General features: G+C 42.7%; 1 protein-coding gene across 1 annotated transcript in view; it reads left to right on the top strand.

Moving 5' to 3' along the window:
• The window catches only part of T265_13408 (hypothetical protein), a gene marked incomplete at both ends in the record, with an annotated part of 21,217 nt that extends 3,235 nt beyond the window's left edge, over window positions 1-17,982 (top strand). Inside the window, 10 exon segments of the mRNA XM_009168762.1 lie at window positions 231-313; window positions 2,406-2,507; window positions 4,381-4,439; window positions 7,879-8,016; window positions 8,322-8,446; window positions 11,343-11,492; window positions 14,402-14,599; window positions 15,687-15,795; window positions 16,331-16,420; window positions 17,866-17,982. Coding sequence (XP_009167026.1) covers window positions 231-313; window positions 2,406-2,507; window positions 4,381-4,439; window positions 7,879-8,016; window positions 8,322-8,446; window positions 11,343-11,492; window positions 14,402-14,599; window positions 15,687-15,795; window positions 16,331-16,420; window positions 17,866-17,982 — 1,171 coding nt within the window.

Consider the following 17,982-nt stretch of genomic DNA (forward strand, 5'->3'; position numbering starts at 1 on the left):
AAAAAAAACCGGTAACTGTCTATCTGAGCATCTCGATCGACCCTTCCGCATCAATTATATCCAAAAAATGGGAATTTATTAAATATCCACAAAGCGGAATATCGAGGCACCCTGTGTGCTGCGAAAAATGTCGTTATGTCATTGAATTGGCTCCCCTGTTTCAGCACTCCTGAGATGTATCTATCTTCAAATGACTGAACGGATGTTGTCTCTTCTCTAAATTTTCCTAGATCAAATGTTCAGAACCTCTATCTTATGAGCGTTAATCGTCTCATTGAAGAGAAGCTTGGCGGACTCACTTGCTCGAACGAAAGTACGTCATGCAACAACCATTATAATCGGTCTTGTGTGATATTTATCCTATTCCCTAAAGTGATTTATTACTGTCTCAGCATGCCTCATTACTGAGTAGATCACTGAAAACATTTCAGCAACCTAATATTGGCTCCGCTCTCCTTTGTGGTTGTCAGTTAGGTGTATTCGTCAGGTTTCCAAAAGCTTCATTCTCTACTTGAATACTAACAGGTACGCTAGTTGTAGTGGGTGATTCAACCGAACCTTGTAATATTCTTCACTATTTGCCATAAAAGAGCCCCAGCTTCCAAAAGACGCGGTTCAACGATTTTCAGTCCCTAATGCGCAGAACTGATCGTTAAACTTAACAGTAATCGCCATATTTTCATGTTTTTTTTGAGCTCTGTACCTGCCATATTAATTTGTTAGAGGGATCCAGGATACAAACAAGAAGCCGTAACACTGGGTCCATATTAATTGTTAGAGGGATCCAGGATACAAACAAGAAGCCGTAACACTGGGTCTCACAACGTGAGACGTGTTACTTTCACATTTCGTACTGTGAAATATGCTCTGTTACACTGGTGTGGTCACTTTGCGTAAAGTATGTATCGGTAGTCTGAAAAGCCAAAGGGCTGGGGATGAGAAAACAAAGGCTAACACTGGGTCACTACTCTGTCTTTCCAGCTTAAAGGTTCAATGAAAGAAGTCGAGATGATGTGGAAAACAAGAAAGAAAAGTGAGAAGCAGTCTCCCTTTACATGTAAAATAAATGTCTTCCACACTGTGTTCGCATCAATTCTGAATATCAGATATGACGATATCAACAACGCTAAAATGCTCTACTTGCGGTCAGTGGAAGTACCAACTAATGTACTTCGCGTCTAAACTTTGACCCTGTTTTACAAGGTTTCGTCCGCTGTGTGGGCCAGTTCCATAATTGTCCGTATTATATGTCAAACGCAACTCTTTTCTCTAGATATCGGAATTCCCTCTAAAGCCCAGATGGTCTCAGTGAATGACAAATGAATTATCTGCCAGCGACGCCCTTGCTTATGAGATTCTCCGAGTGAAAATGCTTTGCAAAGACTGCTCCACATTCCATTTGGAGTGACAATGCAGATGAATTTATGGACGACAGGAAAACCGTCAGTGTGCAATATTTTCACACTAAACATAATACCATTAAATCTAGTCGGATGAGCCACGGGAGATTCTCCTCCCTCTTCTACATTCTACTCCTTGTCACGCTTTTAAAGGCCATTTCGCAATTTGTTTCTTTTGTTAACAAGCGGCTAAGGACAACATAACCTTTGTGCACGTGCACTATCTCTAAGGTTAATGTCACAGAAAGTTAGTTAAACTGTTCTTCGAAGTTTTCAGCCCATTCTTCCAGTTGGCGACGATATCCTTGGACCAACTTATAGTATAGGAGAAATCTGACAGAAGCGCTGAACCTCGATGATTGGAGTGACAATGCAGATGAATTTATGGACGACAGGAAAACCGTCAGTGTGCAATATTTTCACACTAAACATAATACCATTAAATCTTGTCGGATGAGCCACCGGAGATTCTCCTCCCTCTTCTGCATTCTGCTCCTTGTCACGCTTTTAAAGGCCATTTCGCAATTTATTTCTTTTGTTAACAAGCGATTAAGGACAACATACCATTTGTGCACGTGCACTATCTCTAAGGCTAATGTCACAGAAAGTTAGCTAAACTGTTCTTCGAAGTTTCCGGCCCATTCTTCCAGTTGCCGACGATATCCATGCATCACATTATAGTATAGGAAAAATCTGACAGAAGCGCTGAACCTCGATGAATCTCTCACATGCTTCATCCACGTTCTCGCCACCAGTTCAGTGTTGGTTTAATCCAGAGAGTAATTGAGCTAGTTTAGATCGATACTACTGAGCTACGGTAGGTTCTCAAAGGTGATGGATTAGCATGTTTCTTGTGGATATGCGACGGGCTAAAAGTGAACAAATGGTCAAACGTGCTAGCACCTTGGCGTGATTGTACTCAGTTAAGGTGCCGCCGAAAGAACGGCAGTCTTGAAATGTGACCTCCAACAGGTAGCTGATGACCTGGTGCTTAGTGGCATTCAGGTTACTCGATACGAACGCTTATTCTGAAGGTTCGCGCTGGCCAGGAACAGTTGATGATCGTCACACAAATGCAGGACTCGCTGCCGGTTGTCTGTGCGATAAGTACTAACTTCAAATCGACCGCACGGATTACTAATTTGTGCACCTATATCGCCCGTAATAATCACAGTGCCATTGGTTATTGCTTGACGAATGAGCCTGGATAAATCTTGGTGGAAAGCGCCCTTCTCAGCACGCAGTCCGTGGGGCGAATGGCGCTTTTCATCTTAAGTAGCGTTCAGCTTGTTTGAGCTAGGTGAACGAGTGGCTCACAGGCGGCTGTTCAGTGAAGTCCATCTCAGCGAAGAGGGTTCAGTTCTTGGGCTGAGTGCAACCCCCACGGCATATGTTCCAGAAAAGTTTGCCTACGGACCATTGGACACAAGGAGGGAGGAATATGAAAGAGCTCGATTCGTTCTTGAGGATTCGGGATAAATGATCACAGTTGAGTGCCACAGGCGTGTTTTAGAGATATCTTACGTCCATTTCAGGGAACTAAAGGCTCTTTTGTGGAACGTATCTAGTGGGCTTAGCAAAGTGTTACTTTGTTTATTGTCAATGGGCAGCTGAGTGATAACAGGCTATAAAATGATCGTGAAACGTTTGTTTTTATGGTGGGTATGGGTTAATGGGATACAGCGATGGATAAATAGATCTGCGGGCGAATAGTATTACCTGGTCATCCAGGCTGAGGAGGTGGATTAATTTGAGGTACGCCACATGCAGCCTTTGACTCAAAATTCTGACCCACATGGTAGTGAAAGGATATAGGTATTTTGGGAGGATCCTGCGCCAGCCTCCTACCCAGAAGTCTTGCACATGAGGCAGCGGATTTTAGGGTTTTCTTAGGGGATTGCGCGCACCCGACGACTTACTATTGCCGCCTGCTCGGCTGCAAGGGACTAGTCTATTTTGAGATCGCAGGCAATTATGCCCGACTTCTAATGAGACTGCAAACATCAGGTATCTTTTTGTCAGCAAGAAGCTTTTTAGTTTAAAGAGTATTTCGACAGCACTCAATAATGCACCGGCTGTGGCCGTTTGGCGATCAGGGCGTGCGGTATTCGGGACCGGTCTTTTCTAACGCGTGCTTACTTGAGGGAGGACAGCATCGCTGCCTTCATAAATATGAATGTGCTGGTCACCCGAGAGATACATCTTATCGTCTCCACACTCCAATCGCAGAAGAAACCCAGGTTTTGCCTCGAGGACACCCCGTATCGAGATTAATCGTAGTGCGAAATCTCGCTGCTCTTGGTCTGTATAATCTCTGTAGTATCCCTGGCATGACTGTTCCTTGTGGAACGAAGACTCGGCCCTCGTGACCACAGCAGCATTCAAGCCCGACTGCCACATCAGGGTAAAACATTTAGATCGTAAATAGATCTGAAGCGCTCATTATGATACAGCTATATCCGGATATTCTTAAATCATTTGAGATCACCGCTGGGTAAAGTTACAACACTGTATTGATTTCCCGGCGCAAAGCAAACGCTTGTGTCTTTCTGTTTTTAGTGCGGCATCATCTGTGATCGCCTGGTTCCTTTATTCATGGCGAGTATTCAGTAGCTGTTTCTCAAATATCATCGACAGTATTGTGACTCCAATAATTTACTCAGTGTTGAGCTGATTTGTCATCATCGCATGTGTACAGCTGAGTAACAAAAGAACACGAACTGATGAGTACTGAGGATCAGTCACCCAGGCCATACTATCACACGAAGGAAACAAATGAGCTGAGATTATTCCAGATTGTTCAAGCCTAGTCAGCAGCAGTCCAGATGTTTGCTTTGCATTCGAACCACAAATCTTCCGGTTGCTGATTGAGGTCTAAAGAACAGTGTTCCTTTGCAAACGGTTTTCATCTAAAATAGAATCCCACAAAACACTGCCGTTGAAAACACATTTTCTGTGTGCTTATTTGGTTCCTTTCCAGTTTGCAGCCTGTATTCAAAAACGAAACCAGGACAGAAAGCCACCAAGGCAACGTATGAGGTGGGTGCAGCTGCATTTGAAGCTTGATTCTATCGATTTCCCATCGTCAAGTTTGTGGACTTGAGTGGTTCGTTTTGCAACAGGTGGACAGAAAATGTACAGATGATCAACGAGAATACATCAGCAGGGAAGTCTAGTTATGAGCACAAAATATAGATAATAAAAAGAGTTTAGAGGATCAGAATGATTCAGCCTCGAACGCGGTTATCCTAGGAGAGCCCTCCTGATCTGGTGGACCAAAACTGACCGCTTCCGAGGGAGTGGTTTCTCCCGGCGTGAAGGCAGTAATCGACGAAATCCTCAAAGGGCTGACAGAATGGAGTCTTATTCAGTGGGTAATCTGTACTGATGGCGAAACCTCAAGGCACGGAGGACGGTTTTACTTCTGAAGACAAATGTTTAGGTCGCGGTTTTGTACTGCTTTGAGTGTGCTCACCATACAAACCGACTTGTGTGAATGGTAATGGATTGGCAGTAAACGTGCGCCTTGAAGGAGACCAGGTCAAAATGAACAGGTTCATTCATGTCAAGAAAAGTTGCCACAGTCTCTGGTGTCCTATTTCAGCGCAACCATTTCTGCATGAAGTTCCAAAGCACGACTGCTGCGTTTCCTTAGTAGTCCTTCAAGAACTGCAGTGTACTCCTCAGGACTTTTTGAAATTAAGAGGGAGAAATATGGTGAAAAAGAACACTGTGACGAACAGTATTGTTTTCGGGATCTCGTCATCTGGTCAGTACAAATCTAACGGTTAAATGGGAGCGAAAGATGAAGTGCGTTGCGATGATTGGCTAGTGAAATGCAAAACGTGGAGACACAAACGATGGGTTGTCTGATTAATGAAGCGTGTCTCGGCATTTCGCATTTCGCTAACCAATCATCATTATTCGCTCCTATTTTAACCATTAGATATGTAGTGACCTGATGATGAGATCCCAAAATAATTAATGTTCGTCACTGTTTTTTTAAACTATGGGGATATTTGAGCAAACATGGTGAATTCACCGATCGTCTTTCTTTAGGTGGACATGCTGTTGTGAGAAGGGCGGCGAATAACCAGTTTCCTATTTATGAGGACACTGGTTGATAAGAAAGGAGGGTCAAACTTTACCCTCTCTTGGTAATCGAATGGCCGTTTAGCAGAGGCACAGCCTGTCTGCCCACAGACAGCCCTTCCAACCGTCAGTGTTTGCTTCTGGCCAAGCCGCCTACTTATGAGTTGAATCATCTACCCAGTGACGGACTGGTTATAACGGCTAAAATGCCACACGTAGCATATCTTTGTCTTGGGCCTTCACAGCAAGGGGTATACTGCAGGCTCAAGTAAAACATGTGCTGTAACTTTCTGACTCGCCTCGGCTTTGTCGACCCGCGCAACACGCGCTAATTCTTTTGGAAGGTAATTCAATTTCACCAAGCTAAATTAGTGATGGTTGCAGACTGTTTGCTAGGAATCGAATTCAATGACCCCTTTCGGGTTGGCTAATGAAGACAGTGCAGGTTTTTATACAGCCACCTATATACTATTTTGCGACTAGTTTCAGACGAACGATAACTTAGCAAATTATTTGTGTGACCAGGGGGTTGCCAACTAGCATGACGTCAACAGTGCAGTCAAGTGAATCGTCTCCAGCTGAATTCCTGAAGAATCGGCTGTTTCATGTTACAGATGGAGCGATATTGCAATTATCGAAGTAGATTCCTTCCCATGTCACTACCTACAAGGCCGATGAAAATGCCTAGTGTCCGTTGTTGATTTGAGTTTTTTTTTCGAGACCTGCTCCAGAAATGTTCATTAATTTTATTTCATACACAACACCAATCTGGGTGCATTTGGAGACGAAAACTCATCTGTAATTCAAAGTGGTTTTAATGTGAGGTTTGTCGAAATCACTTGCGCGTGGTATTCGGCAGCGCTCCGTGCTGATCAAAGACTGTCTTATGGTGCATTTGGGCCGATAGAGCTTATACATACTTTCTTTACTTCACATGACATTCGTTTGGAACACCGTCACAATTTTTAAGTAATTTGTTCCTAAATATATTCAGTTTAATGTTTACGTAGGCCACAAAATAGCTGGGGATTTGGAGACTCAACCCCATTATGACAAATTGACATCCTGTGTGCCACGGCTTCCCAAACGGAAGATGAAAAATTTTATCTGAAGATTCTATGCATACCTACATGGAGACTATAGTCGTCTGCTGCCGTAAGGTTTTTCACAGCCTTTGTTGTTCCAAGTCTGTTTCATTTTAAGATACCCCAGTGATTTTGCACTATATTGTAGTAGTCTTTTAAAGAGGGCTTCGTGAAACATGGGTGTCCAGCGGTAGAAAACCAAAGAGTGCTTGGCGTGTTCAAAGGGAGGACATTAAAATACAGAGTGATAGACGTGGTTCACCACAGCATAGTTTGATTTTGAAACTTGGTTCGGTAAACAGTATGATTCCTAGTTAGTCGCCTTAGCTGTATGTGAACGACATCTTTCGGAAAGGGCCGGAATTCCTCCCAAAACAGTGAAGAATGTGTAGCGAATTCTTCGTTAAAAATCTCCATAGATATAACCCAAGTATACCATTGTAACCGCTATCCATCCGGCGGGTTGGAGGCCATAACTGGCTTGTTATGCTGATCGGTCTCCTCCTCAAAGTAGTTTTCTATTGATATGCGCACCAAGACACCAACCGCAACAGTTCCCCACCGAGAGGTTAGTCATTTCATGAGAGAAAAATGGGTATGGACACAATTCACTGAAGTGGTTTCTGTTTCCAGAGATTCTAGTTTCTTTTTTATTTTCTTGGGTGCTGGAACCAGAGTACCACATACCCACATGAAGACTGTGACATTCTATAATGTTGAAGCACTAGGCATCCAAGTATGAAACGCGACTCTCGCGCGGATATGTTACCAAATATATACTCCAGGTTGGTGGCTACTTGCGTCCCTTCGGTTCAGTTGACAGGGGTCTCGGCGATTAAGAACTAGCGTCGCCGGCTTTAACTAGCTTCCAGTCGGTAAGTTTAACTTTGCTCGAACTTGTGTAACCGCTTTTGATAATGCCAAAATTTAGCGCACGACCAAATTCAAGACTCGAACCACATGGTGGTGAAAATCTTCTGGCTCCCGGGCTTATAGTAAACATAAAACAGTTGGTAATGTGTTGGAATATTGGTAGCTCGGTTGCATTAGTCGGTAATTGCTCCGGTGTCTGTTGATCTGTTCGCCGAGGTCGGCAATTGATTTGCAGATGTTTCGTCACCATTTTAGGAGACATCTTCAGTGCGTTGTTGGTTGGGTATTCCTTCTCTTCGTACCTGCGTTTATATAGTTTATAAAGAGCAGCCTTTGCACTGTAACCTGATTGGTTATTGATAGTCATCATACTTGGATTCTGGTTGGTCCGTACCCTGGTCGATGCCGGAGTGACCTGTGTTCTTGAGAGGATGAGATGGCTCAGAAGTAAGAGTGCCAATTTACTGACCGGAAGGTCCGTGGTGCGTATCAGACCTCCGACCATCGACTCCTCCTGTCTAGGCTTTGGTAACCTGGTAGTATCCCAGCCCTTGTGTTTCCTCCTGGTAAGCGTGCCAATCAGGCACAAAAAGGGTGCTACCGCTGAACGATTTAAAAAACAATTTTCTGTTCTTGATCCCTCCGAGTTACCGCTTGTGACCTTTTTTGATACGACCCCAATAGGGTTCCTTGTTTCTTTGTTTGTGAATCTGACATTCGGTTCCCCTTGTTCATCGACCAATCAGGACACAGTATACAGAGCAAATAATCGCTCCACCACTCTGAATGAACTTCGTCGCCACTGATGTTGCCAAACGCAGGCTTTCTTTTCACAGTTCACAGTTATTCTAGTCCTTTCCCAATCCTACAGGTAATGCAGTTAATCTGGAATTTTCAATGTAACGGAGTGATGCGCTTCGCCCGAAGCACCTGCTGCAAATCATCGAACCCAATGAGTATTACTCAGTACCGCCTATTCTTGTTGATCAGCATATGGTAAGTTTTCGACGCTGACACTTACTGATCTTTAAAATGTTCGAACATTAACGTTGTTGAAGTGAGAAATCGAAGTATATGTAGCGCAAGTGGCAGACTCGAACCGGCGACTTATTGCTTACTGAAGGGATGCACTACCAGCGGGGCACACCACCAGCTGAGAAGACTTGCTGTAAGCCAGTAATGACACTCAGCAATATCAGCTGTTATTTACCAAATGCAAGCATGTCAAATTAGTCTTGAGCTTTGCGTAGACACAGGCGATCCGAAGAATAGGTAGCTTACTCTGAGTATACACGTCTGGTAAATGCGAATTCAGAAGGTTGGGTCCATCCACAAGCGGGTCTTTTCACTCACACTAGCTGTACGTGTACTTTTGACTTCAGAAACTATAACCTCTCTGCTACTGAAAGGAATATTGGAGACTTGTGTTGCGTAGTTGATCGTTGGTCTGTTTGGTGAGAGTTGCAAATCAAGGATCAAAAATTCATTTTTGTAATGCTGTTTTGTGAGCGAAAACAAGCTTATGTAAATTCAACATGAGAAACCTGGCCTACTGTCTAGTAAATGGAATAAACTAAGGAACTGTTGGACGCTGACAGAAGCGGCTGTTCAAGATTGTCCCGTTTAAATCAGCACCCCATCACATGGGGGACGCCTAGTTTACGTGTAGATATTCCGTTTAGAAGTGGTCAAGTTCTTGCACTGTTCCGGACTAGAATGCCTGGACAGTGCCACTTCGCTGTTATGTCATCTTGATGTAACTAGTTTGGTTGATCATAAAAGCTTCTACAGATTGGCAAGTTCATATGGCTGGAGTCGGAACGATAGATGATATTTTGTGGTCTTTGGTGATATACCTGGAATTATTACAACTTCAGTGGTATCGCAATTTCGTGGCATGTTTCCAAACGAAGGGTTCCGACAAACCAGTCTACTACACACATATCAGGTCACAGCATAAATCTACATGTAGAGAAGAATAGTAAGCAAACAAAGCACCGGAATCTCCGCTAGCCAATTACATTGGAAACGTGAATTGCTCATATCTAAACTTTATAACCTCAAGCACTAGAAGGTGAGACTTCCACCCACTGTGGCACCGGAGATGCCTCCTTGAACGGCAATAAAATGTCTGCAAATCGATCAACAAGCTTGGCTCAAAAATAGACAGGGATTTAACGGAGATATTAACTTCTTGTCTTTCAACATCCGTAAAATGCAAATGAATTTTAAAATAAAGCTGAACCTTTAACTAAATATATTATTGGTGATTTGGGAAAATTCTAGGCTACGAAGAACTGCTTGGGTGCTATCCAGTTTCAAAAAGGACTGTTTGGCCTTTTCTGTTTTTCATTGACAGCGCATTGGACTAGGTAAAACATGCTTCTTCTCTGGGTTTACGAATCTTCGCTGAGGGATTCCTGAACGTATTTTTGCTTTGAAGCACAAACCACATCTGGCAGTAGACAACAGCCCATGCATTTGCCACTTTAGACCGCTTTGCTCTTATTTGTCAAGGCAAAATGTCTTAGTGTTTTTGCAAAAGACAAATAGCATTGTGTAAAAAACATCGCATTTCAAGAATTTCCCTGAATATAAAGTGTTTTTAATCACGATCGAACTGACGCCTATCTTCTTCTGGCTTAGTTTAAAAGGGGTGAACTCGGTTCAATCCACTCTACCTAGCAAGAGAAAAGACACAAACGTGACAGTTGAAACTAATGACAAGTAATACATTGGTTTTTTTGTTCACGACTGAATATGATACTGCTGAAGAATCTCGCTAAAATGGATAGGGATTTTTATGCCACATATGAATGCTGCTGTAAGGAAGGCCATCCGTTTCACCAAGCTATTTCCTTGATGAAGCTTTCTTATGAGGCGAGAGAACCTAATTAAGTCATCTGTATATGGGATCAATGCGGTTTCTTTCGGAAAGGTTTCATGAAAGGGAGAACGTAAAAACTGATCCAAGATTTAAATATTTGCAGACATGACTCTTATTTATGATTGGGATACAATTTCTTCCACCTTAACGAGCTAGAATGTCTGTACCATAAACTGTTTGCATTTGCACTGACCAAATTTCCCCTTTGCCTTTCAGTTTTATTGCGACGGTCCTGTGCTTCCTTTGGGACAAATATTCCTCTTATCGGCCACAAGGCAAGTCTGTCATGAAATTGCGGCCACGCAAACACACCATTAATTTTGTCCATTACTGTGAGTTTTCTCAACAAATAAATGTCAGTTAACTTCTCCTCAGCACCTACCGGCCACACACAATTCCCGTTGGGATCGAGAGGTGTGTTGGTTGCGCGTCTGTGAACTGATGCTTGTCCCCAAACCAAATGGCAATTTGTGAATAATTAATTTGCATATCTCAGCTTCCAGAATTAGGAGGCTGGTGTTATGACCAGCAATTTTGTAGATAATATCGCGTCGGTCTTTCAGTACATTGGATACTACACTGCAGGAAATATTTGATGTAACGACTCGACGTTTTTCCCAAAGTAAAGAGGAGAGTTTTACGTTTTGATAAGGCGGATAGGTTTTGCGAGCGAAGTCGACCTAACTTGGAAAGTCACGAGGAAATATCTAACTGTCCATTCGCTGTTGGAGATCGTCAGCGCTGCACGAATCGTGGGGTTCCAGGGCGTGCGGAAACTCCAAAAGTTCGGACAGTTGGCTTCCCATCCAGATGTGATAGAATGATAAGTAGTGTAAAAACGTGTAAATGAGATATAGAATGGCTTGTAAAACCTTTTGCAGTTCACATGTTCTGATCTGTTCCTAGCCACTTATTCGACTGATAGAGATAGACTACTGTGAGATTTGGGCGATATGACTCAGATTGGCGTAAACAGAGAGGTGGCCAACCCTTGACTTGGCAGAGGAGTATGAAGGAGATCACGAAATGTTTGGGTGCTGCCGGTGCTATTAGCCCTCGAGGATGGGGACTGCGTGATCCTCACTGTGCCTGGTTGGAGACACTACAAGATATGACTGTCAACCGATGTCAGTTGTTGTTGTCAGTTTCTATCCAGTTAGCCTGAGTGAATGTCTGTAGGTATAGGCACCTCGGAATGATTGTGGTAAGCTAGCACTAAGTCCCTCCCCCATCCACCTTTATTCTTTTCTTTACAACAAGGCTTTCAAATAAATCATGGTTGTACGGCAGTGAGGCATCAGTAATGTCATGCTGTAGATGATGATTCGGATGATGATGATGATGATGATGATGATGATGATGATGATGATGATGATGATGATGATGATGATGATGATGATGATGATGATGAAACGTAACATCAACTGTAGCACCGTCAATGACAGGCTGAATTGGGAGTGCTTGTTAGTTGACCGACGCCTCCTTCCTGAATCAGACGATGACGCGTACGCTGTGAAGCCAAAAACAAGCCATTTGGTTCTTGGATCCATATCTTGATGACTTGTTCGAACAACATATCGGTGGAAAGCTTCTATTTGTGCTGGACAAAGCGAAACGGTGGGCATGCATGCATAAGCTCAGTTGATTTCCCCAAGAAGCGTGAAGTGGAATGTTTTCACTGGCTAGCTGCTCCTACCCGACTAGTTCTCCGTAAAATGATAAATTAGTCACACGACCACAATGGGACAATCAGCCGGGCCATTTAATTTAAGCAAGTCTACGGCAGTGAAGCATGGGTGTTGAACACTGATGTCATGCTGTCGATGATGATGATGATGATGATTCCAGTTGGTCCTGATCGTTCGGTTTTGCAACCGAATGAAGTTGTTTTCCCAGTTCCGTGTTTCGGATCTATGGACGAAGAGAACACTTTTACGTTCAATATTCACCGGAGCCTAGACCACCTTGCAAAAATGTCCTGCTCTTCCTCGGCATGCTCGAATTATGTTCATTCCAGAGTGCAGGATGCGATCCTGGGCCGTTTCGTCAATGGAAGGTTGATGTGGTCGTTCGTTCCTCAGTGTAGACGTTGATAACTACAGACTTGCTCTTGTGCATCATCCAAGGAATACAGAATGCAAAATTCTGGTTACGGAATCAATCAAAATTAGGCTTGATGGCTACACCACTCAGTGATTTTCCTATGTTTATCTAGAGCGACCCTATTGAAGGAGTAAAACGCTAGAATGCTGGAAGTGTCATTTCCATCTGTAAGAAAATTCGATTATCAGTGGGTAGTTTTTGGTTTTTTTCCAGATGGTGCACCAGTGTACGTATTTCAAAAGACCGTTTCAAGAGCATCAGACTTCTGTTCTGCATTTGTATTTACACACAGCTGATGAGGAAACTAGCTATTTCGTGATTGGTATCTGTCAAAGACGAACGTATCTTGAGTTAGACTATTTGAATGCAATCAATTTGCCCAGCTCAACGAACAAGACAACGACTATCTACGTTACTTGAGCTACCGACATTTTCCTCTATAGGTTAGCTATGTTAAAGTCGTCGGATCGTCAATGGGAGCATATTTCAAGTTGCAGGATTTGCCGTCCAATCTATTCGGACTGTCCGATATACCTTTATCCGATTCTACTAGTTACTGTCTTCAATGATCAGGGATGTGTTCAATAGAGACCTTTAATATCTTTACGTTACGTGTAGAAAAATTTTGTTATCGGAAATCGTTAGTCGCTCTTGGGACGGTCGCTTAGGGAAGGATCGCTTCATCGTGACTTCAAGGATTGACATGTACTGTCACTAAAGTCTACCGACATCTAGCACCCACTCGAGGCATTCAGACGAGTATCTATGGTATCATATTGAGCTGTAGCGACTAGTGTACCAACGTCGCAATATTGTATGAATCCACTGTCATTTGGATTATAAAATGCCTTTCCTGAACTCACAGTGAATCAGCTTGTTCCTTTTATAATTCTGTCTTGTCTGAAATAAACTAGTTGCGTTAAATAACATGTCCAGTTGTCCCGCTGGCCATTCCGGAACCTAGCGTGGTCGTGAAAATAATTTATTATTGGACAGAGAATAAGTGTGAAATATTTACTAGTGGCAAATCGGAGTACAGCTCTGGCGCACGATGCCACAGCGAGTTTTCTCCGGCAAGCTAACTGTCCTCGCTTTGTCAAGCAGGAATACGCACTTTCCACCGACATGGACGTACGTTTATTGCTGTTGATTGTAGTGATCACGAGGATTTGATCCAAAAGTTAAATGGTATGCCTTTGGTTTTACAAAGTACCTTTCATCGCCCGATTCAGTGAGCACTGGAATTGGTGTTTTTATTGTACCACCTTGAGATAACATGGGTCTCGTTTTTTGGTCCCAGTTTCTTTCCTATCCTGATACAAGTGTCCAGTGTGTACCACGTTTGCAAAGAAAATATTTTCGGCCGATCACACCCGTTTGTTTCACATGATAAGAACTATTTAATGAATCGCCTGTGCCGGCAGTGCTATTAATTTTCCTCTTCCTGAAGACTTTATTTCTTCTTCCGAGTTGATCGCTAATTCTTTCATGACGATGAAAACGTAGTATTGTTGGCTGTAAATCCAGCGCTATAGATTTTGGTATGATCCACTAGCCGTATACATTCTTGTGCGCTGAAGAACTTGGTGGGAGGATCTGTTGTCACTTGACCCGTACGAACGCCGTATTGATACGGGGAGAGATGAATCCGCCGAAGTGTTCTGCTGTCATGTTTACCCTTCGGTAGTCCAGTAGGAAAAAAAGTATGACAATTTTCCGAAGGGATTCGTCGAGTAACTTCAGTAGTGGATTTATTGGTTGTGTATTAATTTCACCGGTCAGATATTTCACTGCCTGTACAGTCTACACAGGAAAGCAAGCTCTCAAAAACGTGATTTGAACAAACTGTTTATCTCTTTAGTGATAATAGCACGCCTGAATGATGAAAACAGGTTTGTTGCTTTCCCGTAATTCAACCTTCGATACATTTAAACATACATTTCATATTTTGGGCTGACCAGCAATTTAACGTTTGTACCAGGTCAATTAGGTAGACGTCCAGCGAGTGCGATTGCTTTTGATGAAGGCAGACAAAGGATGGCAATGTCCATTGTGGAAAAAGAACAATTTTTGCTGTTCTCATTCGCGCGCTTTTACGAGTTTGTATTTCTACTCTCCAGAATGGGTATTGTTCTCATCTACTTTTACATCTGTGATCGGTAAGTTACCTCAACCATCATGTAGTGTTGGTTTGCTTTGATATCGTATGCATTGAAGTGAAGATAATCGGCTTCTGAAATTTTATCTGGTTTGTGAAGTTACTCAAATTTCTGGCACCGGCCCTTGTGTTTTTTTTACCCATTGCACTTCATAACGTACATGGCATTCACTCCTTAGAATTCGCCCTCAGGCTGAATTTCGAAACTGGCAGCCAGAATAACAGGGTCAACGTATATGGATGACCAGGCCACATTACATCTTTTTACGATCTGTCCAGTCCTCATGACATTTCCCATCCTGATATTTGTGAACTGCAATGTGAAGATCGGTGTATTTTACAGCTCGTCTTCAGATGATGCAATCGCCGCCTGACCCATAATATCAGGATTAATTCTATACTACTGACAACTTTTGAGTAGCCAAATTAACGAATAACATTCTTGGAACCGTGGATGGGACTCTATGAATTGTCGCTTGTCTGTGATGATGATGAGCAACCGTGCATCCGCAGCATGATATCAACCTTCTGTACAACTCATGTGTCTGTTATACTGTACAAAGATAGGTGGATTCTCTGGCTGTGGCACAAAAGGCATGGCTAACGTAGGGATCCTACAAAATGTCAAATCACCAAATTTCAGTAGCCGGCATGCAGCTGTAAAGTCGGTCACCTCTGTAGCAAATTATGAGTAGGTGGTCCTATTATACGAATTACTCGGCTATTTCCGCACCAGTGGGGAAGAAAACACGGTGCCCTTGCTAAGTGAAAAGCAAGGCCTGTTATTATTTAACGACAGCTGGGGAGGGGGTGCGCAGGTAAAAATGGGCTAATTCCCTTGACCTTTTTCCTTTTACTGCTCTTTTTTCTGGTAAATCATTTCATTGATTCTTACTGACAAAAACCTCGAAATTCTTCTGGGAATTCTTCCTTTTGAAGAATGAATCGATTCTGGTCGGTCCTGGCAATGTCTTCTATCTTGGCGATTATTGCAATCCATATAGTTTAGAAAGTTCACTAAATTTCGATGTACGCAAATGAGCAAATTAATATTCACTTTCCTTTCTTTCATTTAATCGAAATTACAGGACAACAATGTTTGGAAAAACCCATAAAGATCCTGAATCGTTTTGGCTGCGAAGCGAGGTTCTGTGTCTAACTGTCCTGGGGCTACTATTCATTCGCAGATCAAAGCACGTAAGATTTTGCAAACCTTCGTTGAAGTTCGAACTTGGCAAAATAACAGCTGCATTTTCTCACTACAGTCTGCTTCGGTTTCTCTGTGTCTCAACTAGTCGAAGATATAAAAGGGTGGAAAATCGTGCAACCGATAGTTAGTTTTTATAGCAAGCAGTCCTTGAAACAAAATAGATGACGTCATCATAAGCTAGAAACAAAGTCGACGGTTGAATCGTTCAAAACTTGTTTCGCCTACTATGAATTTGCCTTATGGATGTGAACCTGAAATTGGTTATGTAATTTCTGCATAATCAAGCACGTCGTTGACCTTTTTCCTTCGTTAAAAATGACTTCCCATTCCCGCTCCCGTGGCACGCTCGTAGGAACTACAGATATTGACCGAGGTTTTTGCAATCTGTGAGAATATTCAGCTCACACGACAGAGTCTTTGGGAGTGATTATTCTCGTTAGTATTTTAGTGAGTACTCTAAACGTTACAACCCACCTTCAAATAAAATAACTTTGGAATTTGTCTTTTTACTTCACCATGTAGACGGATTTCAACAACTTGGACGTTACTCGCGAGTGGAAAGGCTGGATGCAAATATACATTGTTACCTATCATTATGTGTGCGGTCAATCCGTGAGTCGTTTTGGGGTTTACTGGTTATAGATTATTTTGTCAGGTGTTCATCTCTGTTAAAGAAATCCTAGTGAACTGTATTTTCTGAGTCAGAGTTCGGCTCACCTAGCTGGAGGAAAGTGATTTGTGGTAAAGAACTGGAAAACACTCAATGTGGCTCGTAATGCTTTTTATTTGATGGCTCAATATGGTTTGTTTCTGGAGATAAATGGTATTTACGAGTATATCCCAAAATATACAACCTCAACGGAAAGATGTTGGCAAGTTAGCCCGTACCAGCTCAGTCGGTGGAGAATTATCGCCAGAATATATGTCTAGGGATCGAGGGATTCAAGTCTGCAAAATTAGTTAGACGATAGTCTGAATGGCCAACAGGATCGGAGAGCTCACATTACACTTTTACTAGATGATAGTCTAAATGGACCTGTAAACTAAGAGTGGCATTGCTTTTTCGGTCTCGAACTAAGCTTAGCACAGAATAAGTGGGATGAAGAAGCTGGAAGTAGCAGATCTTTGAATTTTCCGAGACTGGAAACTTTCACGCCGACTGCATTTGTGCAGTTAGTGCACAGAAATGCGGGTATCCTATCATCACATTGTGGCAGACGAAAGACCATGCACAAGTTACTTTGTGTGGGAATGGACTGAAGCATTGCCGAAAAAATGAAAATGTGAACGGATGAGCTGCGAAACAGTTGCTAACGGTTCGTCCAGGCATATATTCTACTTTTTGTAACGGAAAATCTCAGTTACCGTACAGTCGGGAGATTGAAGTTGAACTTATTTATCAGGTGCAGGAGTTTATATCACCGTCAGGACAGTAACGAATCTGTTCAAAGACAAGACTTGTTATACCGACCGCACGTGATATGTAGAGCTAGCTCAAAATAGAGCGCGAGATGAGGACGAGTTTCTGAAACTTGCGTCCTATGTTTGTTAATTATGTGACGCATCGGTGTTCGGTCTCGGACGACTGGAGTGGCGATCTACGTAATCCAACTGTAACCCGAAATTTGGTGGTTTAATTGTTAAAACTGTCTTTCGCCTGCCACTAAACTCTTCTGAAACGCAAATGAGGTACTATCACGAAACAGACAAATCATATTACCGGTCGGAGATTATGAGACTGTGCATGGCGGTAAATAGGACCCATTATACAAGGGTGCTGTGATGTGGACCTGCAATCTGAAAAGCTAAGAGTATCTTGAAAATGTATCAGAATCGCGCGAATATATGCTCCTAATGTACATTTATTGGGGCTTTTTAAAATCCGCCCCTAGTTTATCTCACAAACAACTTCAAGCTAGGTCATTCTGGGCGGCAGCCCTTGTAAGCACCTAATGCCTCAATTAGTATCCTTATGATTCATTTGTGATACTTCGAAGGAATACTTCACCGTCTGACATTTTTCAACGAATCGTTTTCTTGTGTTTTTCAAAGTGTAGGTTGTGAGCGGTTACATGTCTGTGCGGTACCTCGTATCGGCCTACTTGTTCCTGACTGCGTATGGTCATACTTGTTACTTCTGGCGAAAATATGCACAAGCGGGTGGTGAATCTCAG

The sequence above is a fragment of the Opisthorchis viverrini genome (genome assembly GCF_000715545.1).
Source record: "Opisthorchis viverrini unplaced genomic scaffold opera_v5_64, whole genome shotgun sequence".
Taxonomy (NCBI): Eukaryota; Metazoa; Platyhelminthes; class Trematoda; order Opisthorchiida; family Opisthorchiidae; genus Opisthorchis; species Opisthorchis viverrini.